General features: G+C 42.8%; 4 protein-coding genes across 8 annotated transcripts in view; 3 read left to right on the top strand and 1 right to left on the bottom strand.

Annotated features, from left to right (window-relative positions):
- Positions 1 to 1175, bottom strand: part of slc20a2 (solute carrier family 20 member 2) — a 45962-nt gene extending 44787 nt beyond the window's left edge. For both annotated transcript variants that reach the window (XM_056419858.1, XM_056419857.1), the window contains exon 1: positions 1160 to 1175. The gene's annotated coding sequence lies outside the window, so the exon portion shown is untranslated. The remainder of the gene's footprint in view (positions 1 to 1159) is intronic.
- mthfd2l (methylenetetrahydrofolate dehydrogenase (NADP+ dependent) 2 like) lies at positions 598 to 15061 on the top strand. 3 transcript variants are annotated; one of them, XM_056419868.1, is made up of 8 exons: positions 598 to 870; positions 2196 to 2380; positions 2595 to 2717; positions 3864 to 4016; positions 6185 to 6292; positions 12471 to 12563; positions 14075 to 14200; positions 14607 to 15061. In XM_056419868.1, exons 1-8 carry the CDS (start codon positions 728 to 730, stop codon positions 14720 to 14722), a joined length of 1047 nt encoding a protein of 348 aa, XP_056275843.1. In that variant the 5' UTR covers positions 598 to 727; the 3' UTR covers positions 14723 to 15061. The 3 variants fall into 3 exon arrangements, with proteins under 3 accessions (XP_056275843.1, XP_056275845.1, XP_056275844.1); XM_056419870.1 differs by lacking the exon at positions 14607 to 15061 and adding an exon at positions 13028 to 13124 and having other exon boundaries at positions 14075 to 14154; XM_056419869.1 differs by lacking the exons at positions 14075 to 14200; positions 14607 to 15061 and adding an exon at positions 13028 to 13431.
- Positions 15062 to 15161: 100 nt separating this feature from the next.
- epgn (epithelial mitogen homolog (mouse)) lies at positions 15162 to 18890 on the top strand. Its single transcript, XM_056419883.1, has 5 exons — positions 15162 to 17137; positions 17403 to 17525; positions 18054 to 18174; positions 18290 to 18442; positions 18553 to 18890. Exons 1-5 carry the CDS (start codon positions 17104 to 17106, stop codon positions 18605 to 18607), a joined length of 486 nt encoding a protein of 161 aa, XP_056275858.1. The 5' UTR covers positions 15162 to 17103; the 3' UTR covers positions 18608 to 18890.
- A 743-nt stretch (positions 18891 to 19633) lies between these two features.
- Positions 19634 to 26377, top strand: LOC130196905 (proepiregulin-like). 2 transcript variants are annotated; one of them, XM_056419315.1, is made up of 5 exons: positions 19634 to 19745; positions 22838 to 22924; positions 23552 to 23678; positions 23770 to 23916; positions 25328 to 26377. In XM_056419315.1, the coding sequence occupies exons 1-5, from the start codon at positions 19706 to 19708 to the stop codon at positions 25392 to 25394; spliced, it is 468 nt and encodes a 155-aa protein (XP_056275290.1). In that variant the 5' UTR covers positions 19634 to 19705; the 3' UTR covers positions 25395 to 26377. The 2 variants fall into 2 exon arrangements, with proteins under 2 accessions (XP_056275290.1, XP_056275289.1); XM_056419314.1 differs by having other exon boundaries at positions 23531 to 23678.
- Positions 26378 to 27266: the final 889 nt, after the last annotated feature.

Raw genomic sequence — 27266 nt, 5'->3', positions numbered from 1 at the left:
TTGTGTTTGCTATTAAATCTACGGCTGCGAAAATAGAAACTAAAAGTGAGAAAGAATTCAGTCAAAGTGTCACCTAAACATATTGTAATTATCACCATAAAAGAATGGAAACCAACATCTCCAATGCAAGCCAATTGGTTCTAGCATAGCAAACTGTATGTTTAAGTTGGACGAATAAATTAATGTCAAACTACTCATTTAACCTTCTTTTTGTGTGCTGACATGGCAAAACTCTAACTTGTGTAACTTTGTGTTTGGATGCTCCTTGTCCAAGGTGGCTTCTTCCTTGCATTTCCTCCACACAATGGTACATTTATCACCTGTAGAGATGGACACAGCGTCAACCTCACTGCATTATATTATTATTGCTTCTCACTTAAAACGTTGAGGCCTCAGTCTCCCCCCCTCCAACACTTGTTAAATGTACTATTTGTTTGCAGCAGTGTACTCTGCTCCCCTGACATGAATCTATTCTCGTGTAAGTGATTTGCATAATAATCAGCTCGGAGCACCGTTCCTCTCCCACGTGAGCGACAGGATGTTCAGTATGTCGAGTACGGCTTATCGTTCATCAGTTGTGCAGTGTACACACTCCCCTGCACCCTTCCTTCCTCCCTCCTTCCTTCTCTATCTCTCTCTCTCTCTTTCTTTCTCTCTACCGCTCTCTCTCTCGCGCTCTCTTTATAGCGCGCGCGAACGCACGAGCTGCACACGCGCGCACGCAAACATGGCGGCCTCTGTTTCACCGCTACGCTCCTCCTTCAGGATCTGTAGCCCGTTAACGTTCCCCCATCACTGCTGCCGGGCCGAGCTGAGGACGCGCAGGAAATGCGAGTGTCAAAGGAGACATCTTCACCAGTCGGCGACGAGGTAAACGGAAGCCCCCCCCCCCACCCCCCTTTCCCCGGTTAATTTGCGGAGGGATGAGCTACGCTTCAGCACCGGCGAAGGCGTGTGTACCGTCACGTGAGCTCCGGGATGGTGATTGACAGCGTACTTCGCCGTTCACGGGGAAGAGGGCAGGTTTAACGGGAGTAGCGTTACCTTCAGGTGAAGCAGGGGTGAAGTTACTTGTCTCATTAAACCATCGGTGCTGCGGTCAACACACGTGTCGGTGTTGCATAATTCGCCGCAGTTTCTCCGGTTGTAGTTCGCTTACCGTTTGAGGAGACTCCTTCGTACCATGTTGGCTGCTGCTGGAGGACGGTTAGCTTACGTTAAGCCCTTAATGTGAATGATGACCGTTTATTCCATGCGGAAGACAACAACAGTGACGTGAACTCATCACTAACTTTACGTTACTGAGTCGTTTTACGTTACAGCTCCAAGGCCCAACACTTGTTAATGGTCTCAGTAACTGCTGCTGCTATTACTTCTCCCTCCTTTCTCTTTCTTCTTCTCCTTCTTTCCTTCTTCCTTTTGCATCTCCTTCCATCTCCATCTTCTTCTCCTCTTTCCCTCTATTTCTCCTTTTCTTCCTTCTCCTTCATCTGCTCCTTCCTTTCCTCCATACTTATTCTCTTTCCCTCTACTTTTCCTTAAAAATGTATCAAATAGCATTGCTGCCATTTACTTAATACCAATAATAAAATACCCGTAATACTTAATTATTACCTTCGCATTGAAAATGCGGAAGGTTATGTTTTGATCGCCATGTATTTATTTATTTATTTATTTATTTGTATACGTGTTACTCGCATAATACAAAAAGTATTAAACCGAATCCCATGCAATTTGGTGGGATGATTGGTTATTATCCGGGGACCATTTGATTAGATTTTGGGATCGATCGGGTCAAAGGTCAAGGTCATGAAAAGGTCAACATCTTCTTGAATCGCATGACATTTGGTGGGATGATTGGTTATTATCCGGGGACCATTTGATTAGATTTTGGGATCAATTGGGTCAAAGGTCAAGGTCAAGGTCATGAAAAGGTAAAAATCTTCTTTTTACCATAGCACGGTCAATATTTATCCAATTGGCATGCAACTAATGCCAACATGTTCATAATTCAATGCCCAATCTTGTGATATGCAAAGGTATGCGCTCTACCGAGCGCCCATTCTAGTTAATACATGTTTTAAATGTTGCAGATTTAATTTCTGTCACTTGACTGATTCATATAGTTAGTGCTCTGTTCATTTTCTGTCTGCAACCTGTGACCTCCTTCATGTCTCTGCAATGGACCCCTCCAGGCACGCCGCCGTGGTGATTTCGGGGACGGAGTTGGCTCGGCAGCTCCACCGAGAAATCCAGCGTGACGTGGAAGAGCTGGTAGCTCAGGGCAACATGAGACCCCACCTGGGAGTGGTCCTGGTGGGGGACGACCCGGCCAGTCGCACCTACGTCAAGAACAAGACCCGGGCCGCCAGCATCCTGGGTCAGACACAAGTGCCGCGTGCATCCCTGAACACCCGTATGCCATAATGAGCCTCATGTACACCAACAAACGTAGCCTTGCAGCTCGCATATCAGTGCATGCGTGAACATTTGGGCACACATGGATAAACGCATTTTTCACAAACCAAACCAACATGCAAACGACTATATTTTTTTAACATGGAGTGTTTGTGATACGTGCGCATGCTCTCCAGGTATTTCCAGTGACACGGTGGTGCGACCGAGATCGGTGTCCCAGGAGGAGTTACTGGAGCTGATTGACAAGATGAACCGCGACTGGAGGGTCAGCGGCCTGTTGGTGCAGCTGCCACTTCCCGGTAAACACCGGGGTTTCCCTCGATGTTGACCAAACAAGCCGGTCTGTGCGCTTTGCAATGAACTCTGCAGTGCTCTTTCTGAATGGAAAATACAGTCTCATTATTGCCTTTGAATGGTTGCTGGCAGGAAAATAAATGGTGTTACTCATACCATTAATGAGGGCTCCAGTGAGAGGGGCATGTGTGCCTGAAGTTGAATCCGCGAAATGGAATTCAGCCATCATTAGTTCCATAATCACACCTGTGCGTTTCCTCCTGTGAGTCACAATGTCTTGACTCTTCGGAGGGGAAAAAAAGGACTAGCTTCATTCCAAATCTCACACTTATCCAAAGCAACTTACAAACATGTGACATTCATACACCGTAGACACAGCTACAGGGAGCAATTCAGGGTCAAGTGTTTTGCTCAACGACACAACGACTAGGGTGGGATTGAACCGCCAACCCCCTGATTGAAAGACGGAACTGCTAACCACTGACCCACTCTGCGAGATGCCCTTCCTAAGTAAGGACTGTCGCATGCGTTATGCATTCAATTGGGACATACCTTGAACTTTGACCCTCTTGCTCATATTTGGTGCGCAAAGGATTGTGGGTCAGAAAAGCTAGCTTGCAAGCTGCATTATTTGACTCGGTAGTGGAACATTGTGGTGCTTTTGACATGCTATGCATCGGGATGTACTAAATCTTTTTCTGACATACTGACTGTGGGTGTTTTCAACCACAAGGCCATTGGTTGGCATCAGAGCGCCATCTATTGGGCTGCCGTTATATTACATTTTAGAAATCTATAAATATTTGTTGGTAATCTACCAAGCTATTTTTTTTAAACCCAAAATATGCTCAAGGATCCACATAAATTAAAACAAACAAACATAGTATTTCAAACAAAGCATCGTGTACATTACCCGTTTTAATATCAACGCACCAATCATTGGGTTTTTAGCCAGTTGGCTAGCTATGTGAGCCTGAATACATCAAACTTGGATTCAAAAAGTCAAACAGAATATTTATGTTGGTCATCTCAGCTGACAGTGGCAGAACACACATTTACTTAAGTCGCATGTATTGGATCTACCGGTTGACCATTAATGTTACCGTTGTGTCACATGTGATGTCGTTGTAACCCCAATATCTCCTCTTCAGAGCACATCAACGAGCGAGCGGTGTGCAACGCCATCGCTCCGGAGAAGGACGTGGACGGGTTCCACATTGTGAACATCGGTAAGCTGTGTCTGGACCAGAGATCCATGGTGCCCGCCACACCCGCGGCCGTCTGGGAGATCATCAAGAGAGCAGGTAGACCGCCACGGGAACCTCCTCGGCTCCATCACACAGATTTTGCTCTGCACTTCTTTTTATATAATTAAAACGTTGCTGCAAACAAATGGTACTGTGGGGGGATTTTCAGATCTATTCAGTTGAATGAAGTTCAATATTAATGATGAATTTAGTGCAACTGGGTACTTCTGTCGACATCATTACTTCATGCTATTATTCATTCATTTAATGACTTTTTTAAATTAATTTTGACATCTTAACAGTGAATTACTCAAGCGCTAGTTGTGTCGTCAGCCTGTTGAGGCTATTTATCATAATGTATTTATCAAACGTTAGTGCACTCAAAGATAAATTGATTTAGACCTTCATAACTCTGCTTTCTCCCCGGAAGTCCTTTTGACTTTACGTCTCATGGGGTCATCGGACCCTATGAGACGGCATAGATCCTATCTGCCTGATGGATCGTCTGGGTCGTGGAATTCCTGCTCATGACTACGCCACTGTCCTGTTGAGACTCCGCCCACTCCTCCTCCCCACCGCCATCTGCCTGATGGATCGTGGAGGTCTCCATCGTGGAATATGCCTACTATGAACTATTCATACACTCTGTCATATTCATTGAATGTATTTTAACTCTAAATCTGTCCTTCTGTACACATTACATCTATTGCATCTGTCCATCCTAGGAGAGGGATCCTCCTCTGTTGCTCTCCTCCAGGTTTCTTCCTTTTTCCCCTGAAGGGTTATTTGGGAGTTTTTCCTGGTCCGATGTGAGGTTTTGGGGCAGGGATGTCTATGTGTACAGATTGTAAAGCACTCCGAGACAAATTTGTAATTTGTGAAATTGGGCTATACAAATAAACTGAATTGAATTGAATAACATTTGTAAAGGTGCGTTCACACCAAAAGCAAAACTATTTTTTCGCGCGACCAAATCCCATGAAAAGTCAACGTACAGACGCTTGTGGCTGCGATAGACGCGATATTTTCCCGGGCGGCGCGTTTGGGGCGACGCAATTTTCTCCCCTAGTTGAAATATTTCAACTTTGAGGCGGTAATCTCGCAACTCGGGCCAATCGGCTCTTGTGTTCCGACGAGACACGGAGACAAGCCCCGCCCCTCGCGGAGCGTCTCGACGCTCATGGCTTGAACACGGTGAATGGTCGAGCGAGTAAACTCACGCGTTTTGGGCGACGCGAAAAATAGTTTTGCTTTTGGTGTGAACGCACCTTTAGTCTACTCTGGAGGCAAAGGCTCCTGCCTTTTTGTGTCCGGCCCACTAGATGGCGCCTAACAATAATTTGTTCCAAAGTAAAGGTGGAAAGCAAAGTGCTTGAAATATAAATACTCTCTACTTTACGAAAGAGCGAGAGGCCCTGATAGCCCTGAGCACTTTTCTTTTGCACTTCCCACACCAGTGTTGAAAATGTTGGGATGCTCTCTGCTTTCCCGTTTATAAGTATGTGTTGAGGATGAGAGGGGGAGCTCTCTGTCTGTCTCTCTCTGCCTGTCTGTCTCCCTCTCTCTCTCTCTCAACATGAACACACTACTTTTTGGTGGGGGGGGGGGGGCGGCGAATAAAGGGAATAGGTGTTGACTGTCAAGTTGAGATAGGTGCTGATGGATAAAATTAGTCTTTCATCCATTTATTACACTGCAGTTCTTTATGTTTGTCATGAAGTACCCGTCCACTGGCAGAATATCGTCCGAGCATAGAAGACCATCAGTTTAAAATTCAGATATCCGAGTCACCTTAAGGTGCTCATGAAGATGGGAAAGCTCTTGAAGAAGGACTTTTTTTTTTTATTATCAGAGTGGGCGAATAAAGTTGGCCGAACATACGGAACTGAACTGCAAATCCACACTGAGGTTCCATCATTCCAGCTTTTGTCGACTGCGTGTTTGTCGGAATATCGAATACAAACTGAAATATGTGTCTAATATGTGCATATACCGGTCCACCCATCACTGTCGTATAGATGTATTAATTGTAACCGGTGAAACATGACGGTGCCAGGCTGCAGCACATGCCTGTTTGATCTCTCTCGCCCGTATGTTGTTAAAGCTCAGCCTTTTGGGTTTGGCAAATACATTTTTTTGATAGATCTCCTTTTTATGTCATAAGTGCATGATTTATTATGAATTCCCCCCCCCCCCCCTTTCCCCCGAAAAATCTGTCTGTACAGGCATTGAAACGGTGGGGAAGAATGTGCTGGTCGCAGGTCGCTCCAAAAATGTCGGAATGCCCATCGCAATGCTGCTGCACTCCGATCGCAAGCACGAACGCCCCGGAGGTAAGTGTGTGTGTGTGTGTGTGTGTGTGTGTGTGTCTGCGTGCGTGTGTCCGAATGTTGATGTGCAGCTGAGTCAGAATGTAATTATAATTTGAGTACTGCTCTTTGTATGTAAATGGTTATTGCACCAGCTCGGCATTCCCTAAAAGACTTTGTACGTGACCGAAGGCTTTAATAACTCCTCGCCTTTCTTTAATGAACCCATAAACGCTGATGCACTTCCTGTCGGACGAGTTCCAAGAGGGGGGAAAAAAACTAAACGGACCAGGAAGGAAGAGTGTGAACAGGGCGAGATCAATTGTCCTTATAAGGGCGTAGGAAGGGGAGAGGATTTGGAGCGGCGTGCTGTTTGGATGCAGCAACGAGATGTTTGACTCGTCAACGTGGCGCAGTGCAACGGGTCAGATCAACACAATAAGTCCAAAATATGCAATATTGGGTGTTATAGGTGTCGTTTTCAGCTGTCGGAGACGATTGTCGGGTAGTTGTCGTAATTGAAAAATGCTGAGTAAAGTTTCGGCCCTCAGTCTTAGCCTAACTTACATTTTGTAAGAATCCAACCAATACGCACAAACCTGGAGAATACATGAAGAGTGGGCCACCTTGAGGTGACCTTCATTAGACATTATAGTCAGTACAACCTACAGCTGCAGTCCACGCCATCCATCACTTCGAGCTCCCAACACGGGATTCATGTGGTGTGCCCTATGATCTCCAATCATAATAATGCTCTTTCTGGATAATGTATACAAAAGTCTACATGTAAAACCATTTAGAAAGATCTAATTGTATTCATCTTCAGTCTAAATTGTAGTCTACATTCGGTTCAAACCTGGCATTTGTAGTGATCAGTATTATGTGTATTTTAGATTCGAGGCGGTGGCTGCGTAGGATTGTTTCCAACTCGCAAAGCCAAATCTGTCAAGACGCCATTCCTTTGTTCATGTTGACAAAGCTGACACGTTCTAGTCATTAAATAAAGACGTTGTAATAAAAAAGAACTAACTCTTTTAATGCGCTGAATTACTTTGCCTCATAGTTTTGGGCCGCCTTGCGAGTGAAGGTGTTGGATCTAGACATCATCTCAAACCAGGCGGTACCTTCAGATATCACAAATTACAAATTGGCCTCAGGGCTCCTGGACTGAAGGTGGAAGCTGGTTCCATCAAAGAGGAGCTTGATAACTGAAGGCTCTGGCTCCCATCCTACTTTTTAGGACTCTATGAACCACAAGTAGACCCGCATTTAGTGAGCGCAGCTCTCTAATGGGGCAATACAAGCTCCTTAAAGGACCCACATTATGCCCATTTTTCCACAAGTTGATATGGTTCCTTGGGGTCTTAATGAAATATTTGTAACATATTTTGGTCAAAATACCACAAGAATCATTTCAAACAGCACCCTTTTTACCCTGTCAAAAACACCTCCCCACAGATTTACCTGTTTTGAGTGCCTGTTCCTTTAAATGCTAATGAGCCAGCTCCCCCCTCCCCCTCTCCCCTCTCCCCTCCTCCACGAGATGCGCTCGCCTAGCTGCTGCCTGCCCAGCTAGCCATTACCTTTGTAGAAATATGGCTTCTGCAGATGAAGATAGCGTCGTGCAACCATATCGTTTTGAACCAGAGTCAGACCCTGAACAAGAAGAGGCTCCCGAACAAGTTCGAGAAGTTAGGGTTCAGGACGTTTCTGAATGTCACTTCTACATTTTTGTTTGTTTGTACATTGGCTAAGGTCTCACAGTCTTGTTAGCGGTTTTGAGAGCATAGTGGTGCTAGAGATTCGAGTACGTAAATAGTTTGTGCATGTATGAGTATGTAGCAAATACAGTGTGTTTATGTAAGTTACTGTTTGTGTAAATGCAAGTAACGGGAACGCCATAAAGATATAAATGCTACATGAGTAAAGTTCCATCTGTAAACTAAAGTGTTATCTGACAACAGTAAGTGACCAAGCAGGGGCGGGGGTAATGTTTTTACCTCCATTAATTAGCGTTTAAACCTTGTTTACTTATTAAATTGTTGTATTTGATGACTTATGACTCATGTCTGTAATATGAACACAACTTTCAAATAAACTTCACCTGCAAAGTTGTGGCGGGGGGCGGTCCCAGGCCATGTAGCCAGACTCCCTACATGGGCGTGCTTCAAAATCTACGTAGACGTTGGTGGTGATCCCATTTGACGCACTCAATCATATCGTTTCTGACATAGAGGAACCACAACAAGCCGCGTGAGTTATTTTTCCAGCGTTTTTGTGTTGGGAGACATGCCAGATACCCAAATTAACGTATAGAAGCACTAAAAAAGTGGAATTTTCATAATATGTCCCCTTTAAGATATGATGGTGCATCACCAATCAAGGCTGTGTAGGTGAGAAGAAGAATTATAAAAGGGATTCTTGATGTTACAGGGAGCCAGTGCAGAGCAGCTAATGCAGGAGTGATGTGATCTCTTTTCTTAGTTTTAGTGAGAATACGAGCTGCAGCATTCTGGATCAACTGGAGGGACCTAAGAGATTTATTAGAGCAGCCTGATAATAAGGAGTTGCAGTAATCCAGTCTAGAATGCGTGAACCAGTTTTTCTGCATCTTTTTGAATAAAGGTGACCCTGATTGAAATATTACGTAGATGAAAGAATGCAGTCCTTGAGATTTGCTTTACGTGGGAGTTAAAGGACAAGTCCCGATCAAAGATAACAGAGATTCTTTTCAGTGGTGTTGGATGCCAGGGCAATGCCATCTACAGAAACCACATCACCAGATAATTGATCTCTGAGGTGCTCAGGGCCGAGTAAAATTACTTCAGTTTTGTCAGTTTCACATCAAGAAGTTGCAGGTCATCCATGTTTTTATGTCTTTAAGACAGGGCTCCAGACTGCGACCAAATGGTCGCATTTTGCGCCTAAAATTAGACACAGTGCGAGTACATTTTTCATCAACTCGCGCATGCGCGACCAGTAAATTAGCAGATTTTTTTTGTTTTGTTATTAAATATTTTTGTTGCTGACAAACTTGTTCTACACTTCAGCCCACTATAGTTAGCGGTAATGCCTGAATGACTGGTTTGCTAACCGACATTAACTCCAGAAGAAGAAGAAAGGAGACGAAAACCGAAGAAGAAGGCTGGCCTGTGTGTGAGCGCGGGGGGGGGGCTAATGTGTGAAAAGAGGCGCACCGCAGCGGAGACGATGCGCCCGGCGAGGGCCGCAGAGTGAGAGGTCAGAGGTCAGAGGGGATCCTCACCACCGAGCGGCGTCCCCGACCCCCGAGTTGAATCTCTGGGTCGACTCAGCCGACTCTCACATGTCTGCCCCTAGAGATGCTCACGCTAAACACATTCCATCGGGAGCGCGCGAGGGTTTTGATAAAGTTAGCGGAAGGATTTAAGTGACAACATCCGGTTTTGCAAAGTTAGTGGAAAGAACCACGTGAAACAAAATCCGTTTTTCAAAATAAGATGTCGACAAATCATACACTATTACATATAAAAGTAAACAATGAACTGATTTTGTATCTTTATAGATCGTTTCTGAGATTTAGCTTAAATTATGCTAACATTAAAACATTTTTACTGGACCAAGGAAGAGTTTATAAAAATTAGTCAGTCTATTGTATGTTAAGAAAAGTCCTGTATATAGATTTCCCTAAGAGTTCCAGGAAATGAATAATGCTGATGTGTTCCATACATATCTGAAATCCCCTACAATAGCAATCAAACAATTTTAATGTATCAATTAGGATATTTTTCAAAGTAAAAGTCCTAAATGTTTTAAGAAATCGGTAATTTATTTAATGTTTGAGTTGCTTCATATATGTATTTCCTCATAGTCCTAGGCAATAATGCTACACAATAAATAGAATGCTTCAATCAACACCGTGATCGGTATTATCGGATCGGAAGATACTGATTTCGGTGATCGGTATTATCGGTGATCAGCAGATACTGATTTCAGTGATCGGTGATCGGCACCAAAAACCTGATCGGTGCATCTCTAGAAACCAATACATGTTTTGATTGGCCACATCGAAGTGCAAAATGCACATGCTCAAGGTATGTTTTCTCTTAAAATATGTTTAAACTCAATACAGTAACTTCTGAAGAGTTCTCTGTTGTGAATGTTTTGCAGTTCATGAAGGCAAACAGGCATAAGATTGTATATTGTCAAATTATTTATCAGTAATACAGTAAAAATGATGGGAAAACTTTGCAAGTCGATTTATAGTGTGCGCCCCTAAATTTTCTGCTTGCGCCCTTAAAATTTTAAGTTAGGGGCCACTGTGCTCCTAGTAAAAAAAGTTAGTCTGGAGCCCTGCTTTAAGACATGCTTGAATTTTACTGAGTTGGTTGCTCTCCTCTGGTTTTATCGATAGATATAGTTGAGTATCATCTGCATAACAATGAACGTTTATGGAGTGTTTCCTGATAATATTGCCCAAAGGAAGCATGTATAAGGTAAATAAAATTGGTCCAAGCACAGAACCTTGTGGAACTCCGTGACTAACGTTGGTGGTTATCGAGGCGTCATCGTTTACAAATACAAACTGAGATCGATCTGATAAATAGGATTTAAACCAAATTAGTGCCGTGCCTGAAATGCCAATCGACTGCTCCAGTCCCTGTAATAGGATGTCATGGTCAATGGTATCGAATGCAGCACTAAGGTCTAACAAGACCAGGACAGAGAGGAGTCCTTTATCTGCTGCCATTAAGAGGTCATTTGTAATCGTCACCAGTGCTGTCTCGGTGCTGTGGTGTTTTCTAAATCCTGACTGAAACTCCTCAAATAAACTATTAAAGTTAAATCGTCTCAATATGTAGTTTTAAGTCTTCTTCAATACTGCATGATGTTCATTTCGTAAGTTATGGTCCATTTAGAGTCTGTGTATAAACGTTGCTCTAATAATCTACTATCTTACTGTTCTGTATGTATTTCCCTCCTCGGGGCGGGGCACTGCCCCTGCGTTGCGTTCTCAACAGCAGAGGGGCACAGAGAACAGGATGGAGCACCAACATGGACGCAGTACGAGTCCCTGACTGGGATTTAGCCTGGGCTCTGTTATGGTCATACTGGATGTCATGCATGATGGGGCCTGACATGGGACGCCTTGTTTTTTTATTTTATGACTTCACTTTCAGTTCGGGGTCAGTGCTCTTCCTAATCTCCCACGCACACACGCACACACACCTGTGTCTCGTAAAGAATGCGTCCCCCGTTTCCCCGGAGGTTCGATATGCTGCAACTTGCCTTTCCTTGCGTCTCTAATCTTCCTCAAAGCCCCTAGCACCCCCACCCCCCAAGCCCCCTATGCGTGAGCCTCTCATCCCCGCCCCACATTTCAGGTCACAGTTATGCTGGTCGGCCGCACACATTTTTAGATAGAGATCGAGATCACTGTCATCACGTTGCCTCATTGCGTAATCACTGACCGCACCGGATGGCTTCTACAGGTGTGATGGATGCATCTGTACACACTCGTTCTCTTGTCTGAGGCTTTTGCCCTCCTTACTGAAACTCAATACAATGGAGGTGAATGATGTACCGACATTACACACCCTGAAAAGAAGCAGTTGGCTTCTATTTCTCTAAGCTTTTGTGAAGTCCCCTTTTTCTTTTGATTATACTGTGGCACGCTTTGATCAGTTATTGTTTCCTACTAAGCGGAGTATAACAAATAACAATTGGTGTTACTCACAAAGCCCTTCATAATCAGCCCCCTCCTACCTCACCGACCTGCTCCACCACCACCCTCCATCCCGTCGGCTCCGCTCCTCTGATGCCAACCTCCTGTCCATCACACATGGGACGGAGCAGCGGACATGGGGTGACAGCACCTTCTCTACTTCTGCCCCCTCCCTCTGGAACTCTCTCCCCAAACTCACCCGAGACCGCACCGACCTATCCATGTTCAAATCACAAATCAAAACCCACCTGTTCAGATCTGCTTTCATTGTGTAATTGTGTGCTCTACATTCTTATTGTATAGCTTCTAGGATGTCTTAATTATGTGATGTAAAGTGTCTTTGAGTAACCTTGAAAAGTGCAATATAAATTTAATGCTTTATTATTGTTATTATGTGTGCGAGTGCGTGGCCGCTGATGAGGTTTAGAAAATATGGATGAACTAAAGCTACATTTTTTTTTTCAAGCACCAGATGTGTCATGTAAATGTGTCTTTCAGGCGACGCCACGGTGACCATCGCCCACAGATGCACGCCGAAGGAGCAGCTGAAGGAGCTGACCAGCCTGGCTGATATCATCATTGCAGCTGCAGGTAGTTGCACCATTCAGACACGTGCCAGCCTGATGATTCCCAGTTTACAGACTGATTACCAAAAGTGACAAGTGACGCGGTTCTGAAGTTGCGCTGCAGCTAACGTTTCTATTTCATAGTCAGTCGATCTGCCGTACACGTCTCAATGACTCAATTCCCTTTGCATCAAAATGTGCGTTATAAGCTATCTGTGTTTTTCAATGTGGCAGTTTGAAGCCATGGGGTCGATGTAAGAACAACAATAAAGACATGAGGTCAAAGGTGACATTTGTCTGAGCCATAATTGTACCCTTCCTCTTTGTTTTCACTTTCAAATAAGTGGATTAGCTAATCGTGTGCGAGCATGTTTGCTGAATTTAGCCACGCCCTCCTCGTTCACATTTTGCATCACAAATTCAATTTAAAATGTTCCTTCCAGAAATGTGATTTTGTTTTATTTATTTGGCTTCCTCTTCTTTTTTAAGGTATTACTAGCCTCAGGCGCACACTCCTTAAACCAGTGTTGCATTGGAAGTGCCAAGGAGAAAATCCAGCAGCCTGGTAACGCAACCACAAGGACAAGTTAAATATGAAGTTAAATATTGGCAAAAATGGCAATAATCCACCCTGAAAAGCTTCCCTATGTTTGCTCCTCCCAAACTGGATTACAAGGCAGGAGTATCTGTCGAAAGCCTCTACGTCACCGTGAAAGCCTTCCGGGCGTGACGCGTCCTCCTTCCTTTGTGTGGGAATAGGACGTTTCCTGATGACTAACAGCAGGTCTTTGGGAAGGGCTCCAACTGTCTTGAAATAAGGAAGTGACCGCACGGCGTGTGATTACGTGAACGCCAACTGTCAAACGGATCCCCGTCATGTGGGGATCAGCAATGCGTCAGGGGGAAGGGGGAGGGGAGGAGAGAGGGGTTTAATGTTGAAAACCAATTCTTTGTTTTTTTTTGTTGTCCTTCGTAATTCTGGGGCTTAATTGTTATTTGACTCTGATTTAATGTCTCAGTTGAGGAGCTGTAATTGCATTCTGGGCTCTTCACATTGACAGCTCTCTGGCAGCCAGCTTCAAAGGGTTTAAAAATATATATATAAACACAACGGTTTAATTATTCTCTCCTTCATTTTTGCTCTGCTGGCTTTTAAGTCTGGGAGGAGGGAACCTGTGACAAGAAGCCGGAGAGTCGTAGTCGCTGTTTGATAAACTAATTAATTGTAGCTTTCGGAACATGGACTGAAGCGTAACTCCAACAGAGGGGGGCACGACCTCAAAATCTGTTTTTAATATCTTCATTATTTCAAATTATTTTTAGCTGACTAGGTGCATATGAAATTAATGTGTATTTTGGGGTAGTTGCTCAGAGAGAGGGAGCAATGAGGGGTTAGTTGGGGTCTCCAGGCACATAAACCCAACCACGAGGCTGCTATCCCTCCTCTGATGCTCTCCCTAAGGGTTCTTCCTTTTTATCTATCTTTTTATCATATTTTCCCTGGAACAAATGATTAGCTTGTGTTCCTATGACTAGGGGTTCCCGGGCTGATCACAGCAGACATGGTGAAAGAGGGCGCGGCGGTCATCGACGTGGGCATAAACCGCATCCAGGTCCCGAACACGGGGAAAGTGCGGCTCGTCGGCGACGTGGACTTTGAGGGTAAGTAATCCAAAACGGTCATCAGAATCTCGCGGTTGTACGCCTCCGTCAATCAGGCAAGATCCAGTTTACGTCCACGTCTGTCCAAGATGTCACCACTTTATCATTTTATCCTCTAGTCAAAACCGTGTTTTGTGAAGGTCACAGTGACCTTTGACCACTACATTTTTCAGAATTTCAACCTTGAGTGGAAGAAATTCCCTTACGGTCTTCCTGAGATATAATGCTTCACGAAAACAGTACGGACACACTTTTCACCGATCATTTGTTTACATTTTTGTTGTCAGTAAAAAATACCTCAATGATTACTTCATGCATTGTTGTTCCAGTCAATCTAAGCTCTGGTTCTTGGAATAGATATTTTCGTCAGGACGCCACTTATGTCCATTTGTCTGACTTGTTGCAGGTGTGAAGCAGAAGGCCGGTTTCATCACACCTGTTCCCGGAGGTGTGGGTCCGATGACCGTCGCCATGCTGATGAAGAACACTGTGACCGCGGCCAGAAACGCGCTGATGCATTAAACACACAGATACACTGTCAAACAAACAGTGTAGGCATACAAACACACACACACACACACACACACTCCCACCAATTAATTTAGTTTTGCACACATTTTATAAAACACATTTTTATTTGAACAAAACAAGCTCAAAACGTCATACCTGCTGGGAAACTTACTTGATATGTACTTTGTTTATACTTTGAATGCTATTATTTATTTATGTTATTATTTTTGGAGTTCACTTTTTATGAATTTAGATCAATATTTTTTCTACTAAAGTTGTTTTGGTTCATTGTTGAACATTCCAGATTCCCTGGAAAAAGAATAATAAATGAGAAATAATGCTGTGGCAGTACCACACGCTATCTTTTTTTTTTTAACCCTGATTTACAGATGCTTTTATTTTTGGGAGTATTGTGCCTTCATGTGACAGTCGACACTGTCGGTGGAGAGAGGAAGGTGTTTGAGAACTGCCTATTTACTCGTCCTCCATATTAAGTGATTTCTCTGCCAGGATAATGTTATGCATCACAGTTATTCATTGAAAAAATCCTTACCAACACTAGATATGAAAATCAAGAATATTGAACCGACCTGCTGTAATTCATCACATGTATCGCTTGAAAAGTGAAAAATATTTACTTAAAATATCAACAGGAGTAGCATGGCTATTGAACTTTGCTGGTACAAAACAAGATATTTGTTAGCTGTACTACCCAGCTTGGTAGCTGCTCCGGGGACAACAAGGTAATCAGCGTAGCATTAGAGCATGGCGTAAATAGCTAGCTAGCTAGCTGTTTGTGCAGCATTAGAGCATGGCGTAAATAGCTAGCTAGCTGATTGTGTAGCATTAGAGCATGGCGTAAATAGCTAGCTAGCCAGCTGTTTGTGTAGCATTAGAGCATGGTGTAAATAGCTAGCCAGCTGTTTGTGTAGCATTAAAGCATGGCGTAACTAGCCAGCTGTTTGTGTAGCATTAGAGCATGGCGTAAATAGCTAGCTAGCTAGCTGTTTGTGTAGCATCAGAGCATGATGAAAATAGCTAGCTGTTTGTGTAGCATTAGAGCATGGCGTAACTAGCCAGCTGTTTGTGTAGCATTAGAGCATGGCGTAAATAGCTAGCTAGCCAGCTGTTTGTGTAGCATTAAAGCATGATGAAAATAGCTAGCTAGCCAGCTGTTTGTGTAGCATTAGAGCATGGCGTAAATAGCTAGCTAGCCAGCTGTTTGTGTAGCATTAAAGCATGGCGTAACTAGCCAGCTGTTTGTGTAGCATTAAAGCATGGTGTAACTAGCCAGCTGTTTGTGTAGCATTAAAGCATGGCGTAACTAGCCAGCTGTTTGTGTAGCATTAAAGCATGGCGTAACTAGCCAGCTGTTTGTGTAGCATTAAAGCATGGTGTAACTAGCCAGCTGTTTGTGTAGCATTAAAGCATGGCGTAACTAGCCAGCTGTTTGTGTAGCATTAAAGCATGGTGTAACTAGCCAGCTGTTTGTGTAGCATTAAAGCATGGCGTAACTAGCCAGCTGTTTGTGTAGCATGAAAGCATGGTGTAACTAGCCAGCTGTTTGTGTAGCATGAAAGCATGGTGTAACTAGCCAGCTGTTTGTGTAGCATGAAAGCATGGTGTAACTAGCCAGCTGTTTGTGTAGCATTAAAGCATGGTGTAACTAGCCAGATGCCCGCTAGTTGGTGTACGGTTTGAGCCGCCACTGCAGAAACCTCAGAGCTTGGCGAGCCAGCGACTTGCCTACTACGCTACAATTGCAACGGCGCACACAAAAAAAGGCAGCCGCCCGGACAATCCCGCTTCTTTGGTTTGAGTGTGGAGAGTTCTACTCGAACTCTGTTTCTGTGAGGAGTTCATTGTTTGACTCTGGCGTTTGGCCAGCTGTTGATCTGTGAAGGTGAGAACGGACCAATAAATGTAGCTAGAAAGTTACAAACCAAACGGTTAAGAATGCTTCTTTACAGCCGGATCGTCTAATCAGCCTCTCTTCATAAAAAAGATTATTAGAGGCTGCCAAATGAAATATTTTTTCTTCATCACCCCTGCGTGAAGAATTTAAGGCTTTCACAACACCTGTAATCATCAATGTGACAACCTCTGAGGCATTTTAGTCAAACTATTGTCTGCCAAGAGATTGCGTGGGTTCAAAAACACGTCCAAAGACAAATCCACAAGAAAAGAGCTTCCGGGCAATGGCACATACCTCGACCACCATCATCATCAAACCGGTTTAGGCTTTGCCTCTGCATGCAGGGAAAAAAAGAAGGAAACAAATCTTTGCTTCATTGCCTGACACTTTTAGTGGTCGGGTATAAAATCAGCAGACGCTTGTTGGCGATCACAGAAGGAGTTGGAGAACGTGACACTTCACACCGGCAGACGACAGCATGTTTACTCAAAGACTGGCGCACGCAGAGAAAGGTGCGTTTCTAATTTATTCTCCGGTGTCACATTTGAAATGATTTATTTATTTGTTTAAATGAGCTGAAATGGCCTTGCTTATAGAAAAAAAACAATACAATGTGGTGTTTTGGTGATCCAGCCCCTTCTATAAAGCTAGAAAAGGGAAAAGTGTTATCCCAAATCACAGGCAATCTTTTTGTTTTTTTTCGGTTTTGGGAGTGAGGGTTCGAAAGAATCGCAGCTTTTATAAAAAATAAATCTTATTTCCCTCCATGTGTTGCAGCTCTCCTCTCAGCGATGGCAGCGCTGCTGCTCCTGACCACAACAGGACAGTCTGCTATGCCGACCAACAGCCTCCCGACCGCAGAGACTCCTGCTCTGTCGGCGACCACACGGCTCGTCAACGGTAAGTGGCAGTTATATTTTATCACCGACGATTACAGAGCTCCACAATTCAAAATAGTGACGTATTTTCATCTTGAAATTTATTTTTAAAATGTAAATTGCGCACTATACCCCACCTCCCTCTGTATATAAAATATATGTATACTATTTATATGTATATATTATATGTATAAGTGGTTACAATTAATAGATGGATCCATTCATTAATCCATCAAATGATAGATCACTTTACAGCAATATGTGACCAGAGAAAATTATTTAAATATCACTCACTTATTTAAAATATACTCTAATTTTCATGAAACAAATCAATAAAGTTTTGTTTTTCCTATTCATTAAGTTTAAATAAAAAAATATTGTTCCATCATGTTTCTTAATTGATTAATTTTCAGTTCGTTAGTCGCTTAGTGCCACAAATGGGCCCCCATAGGTTTGTGTTCAAAAGTTGATACCTGATTATGAACTCTGTCTCTCTCTCTCTTTCTTTCTTTCTCTCTCTCTGTCTCTCTCTTGCTCTCTCTCTCTGCAGGCAGTATGGAGGTACCTCCGGTTTTGCCCTCACACAGATCGTGCCGGAGTGAACACAAACATTTCTGTGAAAACGGGGGCGAGTGCATGTACCCCCAAGACAGCGACCAACCCGCGTGCATGTAAGCCCCCCCCCCCCCCCCCCCCACACACACACACATGACACATCCACATGCGCTTGTTGGTTCGCGTTCGGCTTTGGAATGTGCTCACATATTTTTCGGTGTAACTTCGCAGCTGCACGCCCTCCTACAACGGGCATCGGTGCCTGTTCTGGAACGCCCGCTCATACACTCTGCCCGAGTTAGAGCAACTCATCGGCATCACCTTCGGGGTGGCCCTGCTCGTCATCGTCCTGGCCTTCATCGTTTACTGCCTCGTCCACCGGAGGCGAGTACCTGGGGGTCTTCTCCGTACAGACCTGCATAAAAATAGAGTAGGAAAAGGATAGTATCAACAACTTCACTTTCTAATTGGTGTGATTTCTTTCCTTCCTGCAGGTGTATGAATTCAGCGACGTTTAAAAAGTTAACACTGTCCGAGTTGTCGGTGTGACCGCCCCACCATCTGGTCATCATCATCATTGGAAAACATAAATTATCACACTGTACAGAGACTGGACTTTCTTTTTGGGACTTTTTAATGTGTGTAAAAATGACAACCATTCATAATTTAATGTCATTTGATTGAAAGACTAAACTTCTATTTATGTTCAACAGATATGACTTCATTTTCCTGTAAAGTATGAGGGAGAACAAATATTAATATTTATTGTAATATAGCAATTAACTTATTAAACATGTTTTTTAAAATCTTGTAATAAATCTCTAAAAATGTATATGTGTCGTTGACTTTTTTGTGGGTTAGCATTGAGCAAACACACACACACACATAATTATTAACTTGTTATACTGAAGGTTTTTATCTAATTGGGAGGCTCAAGCATTTTCTTTGTTGTGGCACCATTGTGTAAAATAAAATGTATGAATAAATGAACAATACGATTAACAGTGATACCCTTGTGACCCAATAGGGGTCAAATACATTATGAAGACAACTGCTAATGTGGTGTATCCATAGACTGTAACCTTCTAAAAGCAATAAATCACAACATGTATACATTGCATATATACAACGTATTTCTCAGGAGATTAGATCATTTTAAAATGAGGCAATAGAATTGAAAGAGCAGTAGCCTACAAACCTTGAGCAAGGCACTTCATCTCCAGTGGCCAGCAGATCAGACTGGTCGTACTGGTCATCATTGCACTGGTGAACCTGGTAAAACAGTGGCATCTCCCTACTCATAAAGTCGTGATCATAAAAATCACAATTTAGTAACCATTGAGTTAAAGAGGACAGTCAGAGACTGGAGGATTGCATGAAATATCTCCTCTTCGGGTTTATTGTTTTGGTGAATACGGTGCCTTCAGGGTCTTTTTTACTTTGGCGTCTGAAGTGTTTTGAAGTGCAGCGGCACCACACCCCGCCGGCAGTCCTATTGGCTCCAGTTTGACTGCGTGCCAGGAGAGGAGTCACCTGATCTCCTTTCACCTAAGCATTCATTTGTTATTTTTGGACAAATCGGAAGCGCCGGTGAACCAGAGGACTTCTGCTGACCCGCGCGCGCCCCGCGAGCCTGTTGTCTGTGAAATGGGGAACAACAAACCGCCGGCGCTGCTCGCGCTCATCGGTGAGTTGTGTCGGTTCTTCGTTAGTTCAGGTTCGCTACAACAACGAAAGGTCGCGTGAAAGCAAAAGTCTTTTCAGGGCCACTGATGGAAAGCTAAGCGAAAGGAAACGTCCTGCTTCGCGCCGCAGTCAGCTGCGTGTTTAACGCGACTTCGTAGTCACACCGCTGGACCCAGCGCCTCCGATGACCTCCAGCTTAACGAGCTACAGTGAATGCACCACTTGATCCAATGGTGTTGCGTTTGAGGCGTTACTCGAGTAACGGAGCTGAGTACTTGAGTACTTTTACGCAACTGTGTATTACGGTGACTGGAAGAAGTACTCGGATCCTTTGCTCAAGTATAAGTTGCAAAACCGCGGTTTAAAACAAACAAACTATTCCATCACACTATTCTATTCTCTTCTACTCTTGAAATACTTTTCTTTTTACACAAAATGTTGTAGAAAGCAGTTACAAGACACACAACACATGAGCTGATAAAAGGTGTTTTAAAGCGACATCAAGCAGGTATATTAAATGGTAATAAATAATTACGCTGATAAATAACCTGCTAATGTTCATCAGGGTCCATCTTGCTGTGCGTGACACTTCTCCAAAGTGTATAATAAGGAATACTTTCATATCCCTTCCATCAAATCCTATATAGGGACGTAAAGCATTAAAATAACGTAACAATATGACGCCATTGGTTTGAATTGAAATGCAAATTAAATCCCATCAATTTAATTAACATTTACATTGTTTTACGGTTGAACCTATGGTGCATTTTGCTTTATGAGTATATTATATGAGGTTTTTCCTCAGTAAAGGATCACATTTTCTCTTCTATCATACAAGGCCGGTTTCATCACTTCACATGAGTAACAACAGAAATGACTTGACGAAGGACGTACCTGCGATGATGCTCGGAGCCCGAGGGACGGGGAGAGATGCTGGCAATTAGACCAGGAGGATTTATTGTTTAGAAGCACGTGCATGCAATCTGATTAAATCTGTAATTAACTTATCTGTAAAGAGTCATATAACACTCTAGCTTGTGTAAACTGATGAGCACACCAGTAGACACCATTACCAGTGAAAGGTCTGCTTTTTAAATCCCACTAAGTACAGAGGTAAAAGTACTCCTTCTGATATTATGACATTATTCGATTCTTAACGATGATGCACCAACGCAGTCGTAGCTGGTGGAGGTTGAGCTAGTTTAAGATCCTTCACAGTTTGGTGGTTTACTCTGGTGGTTCCCAACCTAAAGGTCGGGCCCCTCCAAAGGTTCACAAGATGACATCTTAGGGGTCACAAGATGGATAATAGGATAGGAAAAAAGATAAACAAATCTCTTGCTGCGTACATTTGTATTTATGTTTTGGACTTTTCTCTAATCTTTTTTGTTGTTGTGTGTATGTGACATTTTTTATAATTTGACATCAGAATTAAGATAAAAAAGAAGAAAATAAATGTATATATATATCGATATATATATCGATATATATATGTGTGTGTGGGGGGTCATATAGAGCCAGCCTGTTGTGGCCCTGCTCTACTTTACTTTGATTTTATGAACCAGCATTTCTTCGTCTTTGTGTGAACCTGCCAGTTGTCATTCCAATCCAAATGACAGTTATTAGAGGAGGTTGGATGAGTATCGGGATCCCGTTGGCAGATCACAGTGAGTCAGTGACTAATGATATAATTGGACTGATTAGACGGCGATATAATTAACATAAAAGAAGTTGCTTTGTCAATACTTCCGGATCACGTGCACTATGTACTTTAATCAATGCAGCCACGTCAAAGACACCCAACGACCGGAATGAGTCCTCTCGCTAGAGACACAGAGGGAAATATATCTGCAGCCAGAACAACCGACTGAAACCGTCATTTTGACGCGCTTAGCGAGTATAACCAGCTTAAGACACATCTTGGCTTCAGGTTCATGTGTCCTGGTTTCTCTCTCTCTCTCTCTCTCTCCAGTCTGCAGGAATGTGGGCGTCTGCAAATGAATATAAAGTTGTGCAGGCTGACTCTCCAGTCTGCAGGAATGTGGGCGTCTGCAAATGAATATAAAGTTGTGCAGGCTGATACAAGCCCCACGAGCCACACTGCTTGACGTCCTGTAGTTGACATGGTTTTTGGCAGAGAATCTGACGTTTCCCACCAAATAACTCGTAGTGCCAGTGTGCTGATGTCTCAGCAAAACACTATCAGCATTCAGCAATTAAAATTGTCCGTTGTAGTAAATATCTTTAATTAAATAATATTGTCATGTCAAAATGACAGTTGCACCTTAATGACAAGTGGAATTAGGTCACATGGGGAAAAAAATTTAAGTTATGAATTTTAAGGTTATCCTCAACTTGAATAAATAGCGGGCGGCAGCTTCCTGGTTTACAAACTGAAGCCAATGCAGATGAGTCTTTAAACTTGCATTATCTCTGCTGACCAGCAGGGGGAGCGATTCCTCTGGTTTCAAAAAGAAGTGAGATTGTATAGAAGTCTATGAGAAAACAACTCTACTTCTCTCTTGATTTATTCCCTCAGTAAACATTGTAATCATGATTTGATCGTGTAAATCTCTTGTTTCAAGTCTTCTTCAATACAGCATGATGTTGATTTAGTACATTACGGTCCATTTAGAGTCAAACAGATCAAAACGCATGGTATGCTTAAGGGCGGGGCTACCTTGTGATTGACAGGTCTTCTACGACGACGTTGTCCGATCTGGGAGTTGTTTTATTCAGCGTTCTGCTGTACTTAGCTCCGCCCTCTCGTGTCACTTCTGGCTGCAAAGAAACAATCCCACAATGGCCCTAAAGACCAAGATGGCGAAAAGGCCAAACTCAAGGCTTCGATACACCCACAAACCAATATGTGACGTCACAGGGTTTTTGTTCACTTCGTATTCACAGCCTGTGGTAACAACACATCGCTTGTGATGTCAAAATTCAGAAGTAAAAAAAACAAAACAAGGTGTGTTTATCAAAATGTCGAAAAAGTGTTTAAGTGATCGGTCCGTCTCCCCAAAGAGAGTTCAAGGGTCATCACAGTGCTAGTTAAACTAGAACCACCATGAAGCAGTGTGTTGTGTTCAACAGGTGTCATGCTGCTCTGGCCGAACGTTCTCACCAGGAGCGTCTCCTCCTCCAGCCTGCAGACTGTGGACAGCGCCTCTCTATCGGCAGGTATTCAACCGCACATCACTTTATCTGAAGTATAATAATGTATCGTACTTTGAAATATAAGTGCAAACACGTACTTCCTATAGTATTGTATTGCATTTGGACAACTGGAGGTGATCTCACACTGTATGGGATGTTATTCTCTCGACAACGATAGATACAACACTTGCAATCTGCACTTTGGATTTGAAAAATCATAAACTTGTAAATCGAAAAAAACCTGAAACTTGTGAGGAGTTATGAAAGTAGAGCTGAACGATTCACTGAAAAGTTAGGTAACTATTTTGAGACATTTAACAAGGTAATGTAACGAAGATCTGCAGGCATAATATCCTCCAATGTGAGGATTTGCCGCTTTTCTCTGATATATGTAATTTTAATTTAACTCATTACTTATTTTCTTAGAAGATTTTGATCTGTAAAACGATATCCGCCTAGCAACAGTTCAAAACTCCCAACACATTGACTTAACTATAAGGTATTATAAGACAAATTCTGCAGCAATCAAGTTCGACTGAAATAAAAATTGCTTTCATGAACAAATAATGAATAACGAAAGATGCTTGTGATTCTGCAAGCCTCGCATGCAGAGTTGTGATTAAAAAAAAGCTGGCCTGCTGCGGTTTTCAGGGCAGGGAGGAGAGCGCCCTCGTGTGGTGAAGCACTCCGCACAGAACTGCGACAGCACGTTTGACACCTACTGCTTGAACCACGGCCAGTGCCTGCTGCTGGTGGACATCAATGAACACCACTGCAAGTACGATCGTGTGTGTGTTGGTGTGTGTGTGTGCGCGCGCTTTAACCATCCCGTGTTATCATGCGTGACTCTTTGTCTCTGCGTGTTGCAGGTGTGAGAGGGGCTTCTTCGGCCCCAGGTGCAGCAACCCGGAGCTCGTCGTTCAGCCAATGGGAGAAGAGCAGCTAATAGTCACCATTTTCTGTGTGGCTCTGCTGATTATAGGTCTGGCCGGAACGCTGTACTTCTGCTGCAAATGGTACGGCTGAAGTTTGTGAAGGAATGCGTTTTTGCAGCAGGATTGATTTTTTATTCCCGAGAGCTATATGAAGGGTTACCAGTTAATTGTCAACATTGGTAATTCCTGTAGCTTTGTTGCCACAGTTTCCTTCCTTCCGCTGTTGCTACAAAAAGTCCTTGGACATCAGTAGTGATCAGAAACCTGCATAAAGCATTTAAATTGTGCAGTATTCCATTTTCTATTCACCAAAACTCATTTGTTACCAGCGGTGGAAATTAATGAAGTCCATTTACTCAAGTACTCTCCATAATGGGACGAACTCAAAGAGTTATCGCTTGAATCGGCAGCGTTCCTCAGCTTTACAGAGTGATCGCTGGAGCTTCTTTCAGCTCACATCTGTTTTGGTTCATTCTCACGGCTCTCTGCTGTCATTTTGCTCTCAATTGGCAGACATTTTTTGAAGTGAAAAAGCTCTTTAAAGCCCACTGTACGGACAGACGTAGTTAGCAACAAGCTAACGAACACGGTGCAGCAACTAAAGATATATTTCACTCAGGAGTTGGTTGGTGGAGACCAAAAACAGAGCAAAAAGGAAGTTAATATTGATCTTAGATTGGACAGTTGGAGAGTAACACAACCAAATTAATGATTAGCATTGTGTTGGATCGGTAAATATGTAACTTTTTGATAACATGGGTAAGTGTATGTAGCCTACAAGTTGCGTTCCTTGCTAATTAATGCAAGTAGCCAAGAAGAGAAAATAGATTAATAATAATAATGATTAATGGGCACAGCGCTTTTCTTGCTAGGGGGGCACTATGGGGTTAAGTGTCTTGCTCAAGGACACATCGACATGGACGAACCGCCGATCCTCTGATTGAAGAACGACCATGCTCACCACTATGCCACAGTCGCCCACATAATAATAGTATTTATATATATTACTTTTTATTGCACGACATTCAAACAAATAGTTGGAGTTTACTGGAATTTAACATTTTACAAACAAAATATATTTCCAAGTAGGCTAATGTACTTCTACGATTGAGTCCTAAAGGTTTAACCTGTTGTAATAGAAGTCACAAGGTGTTATAAAGGTAATATAATTAATTGTCATCCAATGCATTTGTTTATATGAATCAAACTGGACTGGGGAAAAATAGATTTTTAAGGCTGATAACTTATTTTTTTGCTAATTGCATTTTGTTACCAGTGGCATGCAAACAAAGTGCGATCATTAGACTTTTGAAGGTGACTCCACACTCAAATCGAGCCTCCTTGTGACGTAAAGTCTGCCGACGAGTCCAACCACAGACGGCAATTCATTTGAACCTGGTCATCTCTGCATTTTCTCATCCCAAGAATACAAAGATATAGACTTGGTACGCAAAAAAAAAAAAATTCTTTCTTTTCTCCTTCTTTTTGACAGGTACAAGAAAAACAAATTCCCACACCAGCAGACGAGGCAAGGTTACAAAGGAGTCCAGACAGCATAGAGTGCCACACAGTCACTGCGCTGCTGGGAAACAAACCAGGATGTTTTTTTCGTAACATGCGCTCCCATGACGTTACCAGATGAACTTACACTCAGTGGCCGGTCTAGTGGATGTCACACGGCTTTGAATCGCTTCATAAAGCTGGGCAAGGGATACAATTTATTTTATTTAAAAGCTAAAAAAAGAAACACTGTGTGCAATTGTTGTCACCGGCCGCACTGGTTCGTGTTTCAGCAACCTTGCTGCCCTCGGGTTTGAAAAGATGAACGGGGAAACGCACAAAGGCCCAGGAGTTTCTGTGGGTGACGATGACGACGAGTCATGGACAATTCATAGGAGAATGTGAAAGTCTTCGAGAAACATAAGCGGCTGTCGCAGTGAAGCATGCTTTTAGAAATGTAGGTCTGTAAACAACCTGCTCATGTACTCTTTAACCTGCAAAGGAAATAAGCCATAGCTTAGCTAACGGACATTATATTTATCATTCATGCAATTTACCTCTTAATTCATGAAAGTAATTTCTAAACCATCATAAATAGTCCTCCTCTGTTTTAGGTTTTAGATTTATTATTTTCCTTTTGTAGCTATAGTGACAATAAAGTAGCCATTGTTGTCATTAAACTGGCTGCTGAGTGTAACAATTATGTTTTTTTATTATTTTAAACTCAGTTAAGTCTCTATTTGTTTTGATAATTTATCGTAAAGTATTACAAGTATACACTGGAATCTTGTCTTTGTTTTGGAAGCTCTCTAACTGCAGCTAGTATTTTTGAGTTTCATTGACTTCATTGTAGTCTGAAGGGCACATCTGAGAGTCTTCACATTCTTCTTACAGTGTTCACATTTTTCTTCTCTGTGATTAACAGTTTTCCTGAAAGAAAATATGTCTCCTCTTTTTGTTTTTTTACACCAAATTCTATTTTTGCAATGGCACTATTAGCTGTACAATGAAATGTAAATTAAAGTTAATACGTTACTTTTCACAGCTCGTACTCTCCTTCATTTAAATGATGACTTTCAACTCTGTAGAACTTCTCTGGGCTTTAGATTTAAGACACAAATGAGAAAAGTCTTCTTACATTGTACCATGTACACAGGTGTTTTGGCACCTTCAACATGTAGGTCAGTAAAAGTGAATCATCGATCACGTAAGAGAACTTTCCAGATGTAGGTTACTGTGAGACAGAGTGTATTGTGTTGCTCCTCTATTACAATGTCTACTACTAAAAACTCAATGTGGAGCTTCATGTATCCTGAAAACCAAAAAGACCACAAGAGACAGCATGACAGGAATAAATTAAATGAGTAATATCTGCGGTTGATTTACAGTTCCAGGCACCTGGTACTGAATGAATGTGTGAGCCATCGTCTATGTTAGCAGTTCCACCTGTGCTTTTCCTTCTATAATGTGTGCGGTGGAAAGAAGGAGCTCTAAAAACCTTCCAAAGACGTTATATATCTACGTCTTCTTCCAAGACCCGACCACCGTGTTTCTACAGTCGCCGACAATGGTAAAAAAAGATCTCTAAGAACTTCCAATCCAGCCCGGTCTCACAGAAATGTATGATATTGTAACAAGCTATGTTTGGTAGGCATGACGTGTGTTAAAAGAACATTTCGGCAGCGTTAAAAATCATGCCAGCGGAGCGTCAATTGCCCGTTTATTTTGTAACCCACGTTAGCAGCATCCTCGTTGGTCATTTAGAAAAACAAAAAGTTCCACGTTTGTTTTTGTAGCTCGAGGCTGGTTCATGAGCCACGTTCGCTACACGCTTCTAGGGATGTTACTGTAATGTGGGGCTGTAGATCGAATTTGTAGACATTCGTGATCCCCAGAAGACGAATTCTCATTCAATTCAATTCAGTTTATTT

This window comes from Pseudoliparis swirei, chromosome 7 (assembly GCF_029220125.1).
Source record: "Pseudoliparis swirei isolate HS2019 ecotype Mariana Trench chromosome 7, NWPU_hadal_v1, whole genome shotgun sequence".
Classification (NCBI taxonomy): Eukaryota; Metazoa; Chordata; class Actinopteri; order Perciformes; family Liparidae; genus Pseudoliparis; species Pseudoliparis swirei.
The sequence above is the reverse complement of the archived record's forward strand: the minus strand, read 5'-3'. Positions and strand labels throughout refer to the sequence as shown.

What these genes read in the sequence shown, in the direction of transcription:
- LOC130196905 (XM_056419314.1), top strand. Translation starts at nt 19,706, where the DNA reads ATGGGGAACAACAAACCGCCGGCGCTGCTCGCGCTCATCG. An exon ending in GGCGCTGCTCGCGCTCATCG is followed by an intron (nt 19,746 to 22,837) that starts GTGAGTTGTGTC and finishes TGTGTTCAACAG; the next exon opens with GTGTCATGCTGCTCTGGCCG. An exon ending in CAGCGCCTCTCTATCGGCAG is followed by an intron (nt 22,925 to 23,530) that starts GTATTCAACCGC and finishes ATTAAAAAAAAG; the next exon opens with CTGGCCTGCTGCGGTTTTCA.
- mthfd2l (XM_056419868.1), top strand. Translation starts at nt 728, where the DNA reads ATGGCGGCCTCTGTTTCACCGCTACGCTCCTCCTTCAGGATCTGTAGC. An exon ending in CAAGCACGAACGCCCCGGAG is followed by an intron (nt 6,293 to 12,470) that starts GTAAGTGTGTGT and finishes TGTGTCTTTCAG; the next exon opens with GCGACGCCACGGTGACCATC. An exon ending in CGGCGACGTGGACTTTGAGG is followed by an intron (nt 14,201 to 14,606) that starts GTAAGTAATCCA and finishes GACTTGTTGCAG; the next exon opens with GTGTGAAGCAGAAGGCCGGT.
- epgn (XM_056419883.1), top strand. Translation starts at nt 17,104, where the DNA reads ATGTTTACTCAAAGACTGGCGCACGCAGAGAAAG. An exon ending in ACTGGCGCACGCAGAGAAAG is followed by an intron (nt 17,138 to 17,402) that starts GTGCGTTTCTAA and finishes CATGTGTTGCAG; the next exon opens with CTCTCCTCTCAGCGATGGCA. An exon ending in TACTGCCTCGTCCACCGGAG is followed by an intron (nt 18,443 to 18,552) that starts GCGAGTACCTGG and finishes TCCTTCCTGCAG; the next exon opens with GTGTATGAATTCAGCGACGT.